This window comes from Penaeus chinensis, chromosome 35, assembly GCF_019202785.1.
Source record: "Penaeus chinensis breed Huanghai No. 1 chromosome 35, ASM1920278v2, whole genome shotgun sequence".
In the NCBI taxonomy this organism is placed as follows: Eukaryota; Metazoa; Arthropoda; class Malacostraca; order Decapoda; family Penaeidae; genus Penaeus; species Penaeus chinensis.
Genome location: NC_061853.1, coordinates 33,187,501 through 33,190,000, shown reverse-complemented (window position 1 = coordinate 33,190,000; position 2,500 = coordinate 33,187,501). Strand labels below are relative to the sequence as shown.

The following is a 2,500-nucleotide window of genomic DNA, read 5'->3' as shown; positions in this document are numbered from 1 at the left end:
TAGCTTCTTGGCTGAGGTTCTCGTGCTCCTCCAGCAGCGTGGTGACCACTTCCCACAGGCCTCCGTCCACGACTCTGTAGAGGGTGAAGTCGATAGTATGGGCGTCGTAGCGCACGTGTGGCCTGAGGAGGAGAGGGATGATGTTCCAGCGTTTCTCCCGGGCCGCGAGGGAGAGCGCGGTCAGGCCCTCCTTGTCCTTGATGGTCAGGTCCAACTGGCACTGCGGAGACCGATTCTTCTTTTAGTTGAGGCACAGGACGCCATTCGGCAAAAGCGGGTGATAAAAATATCAAGATTTTCTATTTACTTTAAAGAAAAGACTCACTGAATGCTTGGTGGTGAGCAAGAGCCGAGCGCATTCATCTTGGCCCCATTTCACCGCGCCCATTAGTGGGGTCATTCCCCACCTGTTGATTAGGTTCAGGTGCAGGTTCTGAATTTCTAGGAGGTCTTGTAGGATAAGCGAGTGACCTCCTGCGCAGACCATGAAGGCGAAGGTGTAGCCCATGGCGTGCATGGCGTTGATGTCTCCGCCCTCGTCCAGCCATTGCTTGTACGTGGGCTGCCCATGGTATACCCCCAGCAGGATATCCTGAATAGATCAAAGAGAGATTTTGAACTGTTTCTTCTGCCTTAACTGATCAATAATGCTTGGTCGCACACACACACACACACACACACACACACACACACACACACACACACACACGCACACACACACACACACACACACACATACACACACACATACACACAAGCGTAAACCCACTAATAACTCACTCACTCACTCACGCACACACACATAAACATACATATTGTTTGTATGTGTCAACCAAAAGTGTCTCAACAGTCGAGAGGGTCATGTATAAATTATGCATTTCCCAAGATTTTAATATTTGAAAGATTCACAGCTCCTCCAAACATTTAAAGTGAGACACATAAACATAAGATACCTGGATATTACCCCCCCCCCCCCCCGAATGTTAATAAAATACAGAAACAGCTTCTCATTTTTTGTAATTTTTGCGTTTCTGAATAACTTATGGATCGCATGTAAGCAGAACGCCTCTCAGACGAAGACGGTTTGACCCGTCTTGATCTCATGCTACGGAATGACTATATATATTACAATAGTTTCATTTACATGACTATATTTATTTAAAATTATGTTCTACGTAAGAGAATGATCGTATGATTTCCCAGATGGCGCCATGTTTGTTTACATAGGCACTATGTCTGCCACCTCGTTAGTAGTGGTACTCTACCAATGCTAGGGTTAGACTCTTTCCATGCGGAAAGTTCATGCGGTAACTAAAAATACCTCTATGTGCCAATTTATATTTGAGGCTAGTTATTCTGATATCACAAAAGCAAAATCTGAATCATGTCTCCCGTAAGATTCCTAAAGAGCGTTTGTTCTAAATGCAAATTACTTATTGTTTTCTTTTCTCTCTTCTCTTATCTCATATCCAGCCATGATCTCTAACCATCAAAGAAACCAAAGAACCCATTTACTATTGTTTCCGGGAAGAGCCAGTCGTGCGAGAATGGGAGGAGCAGTATTAGAGGAAGCAATAATATTAGTGTAGTAGTGATAAAGGTCATGCATATGATATTAATAATCATCTTCATCACCATTATTTTAGAATTATATTTGTGTTTCGTCCGTTACGCCTGAAATCATATTCCATGTTGCAGCTGACTAAGTCCCGTATTTTGGTTTACGATACGCAGCTTATCCTAGAAATCATATTCTATATGTCTGTGGACTTGAAGTCAGTTTATTAAAGAATCACACTCAAACATACAAAAGAGTGCGCATCATATTACGCATTCTATTATCATTTTTATAATCCTTATTGTAATGATTATTATTGTTTTATTATTATTATTATTGTTATCATTATTATTATTATCATTATTATTATTATTAGTAGTAGTAGTAGTAGTATGGTTATTGTTCTTATTATCATCATTACTGTTATTTTTACATTATTGTTGTTGTTATTATTATCATTAATAATAATATTATTATCATTGTTATTATTAATATTATCATTAATAATATTACTACCACCGTTGTTGTTATTGATGTTATCATTATTATAATTTATAGTAGTAGTAGTAGTAGTACTATTATCAATTATTCCAATACCATATTGATGATGATGAAGATGATGATGATGATGATGATGATGATGATGATGATGATGATGATGATGATGATGATGATGATGATGATGATGATGATGATGATGATAGTAAGAATACTACTACTGATAATAAAAACAATAACAATGAAAATAATATTGATAATATTAATGATAATAATGATAGTGATGTAATAATAATAAAAATAATGATAATGATTATAATAACAATAATAGTAATAATAATAATAATGATAATAGTATAATAATAATAATAATAATAATAATAATAATAATAATAATAATAATAATAATAATAATAAATGATAACAATAATGACAAAAATTAAA

General features: G+C 36.3%; 1 protein-coding gene across 3 annotated transcripts in view; it reads right to left on the bottom strand.

The window, feature by feature from the left end:
* Positions 1 to 2,500, bottom strand: part of LOC125044328 — a 17,173-nt gene that overhangs the window by 5,437 nt on the left and 9,236 nt on the right. For all 3 annotated transcript variants that reach the window (XM_047640936.1, XM_047640938.1, XM_047640937.1), the window contains exons 3-4: positions 326 to 592; positions 1 to 220 (exon numbers count right to left, since the gene is read on the bottom strand). The exon at positions 1 to 220 is cut by the window's left edge and continues 44 nt beyond it. In XM_047640936.1, the coding sequence (XP_047496892.1) occupies positions 1 to 220; positions 326 to 592 (487 nt within the window). The remainder of the gene's footprint in view (positions 221 to 325; positions 593 to 2,500) is intronic.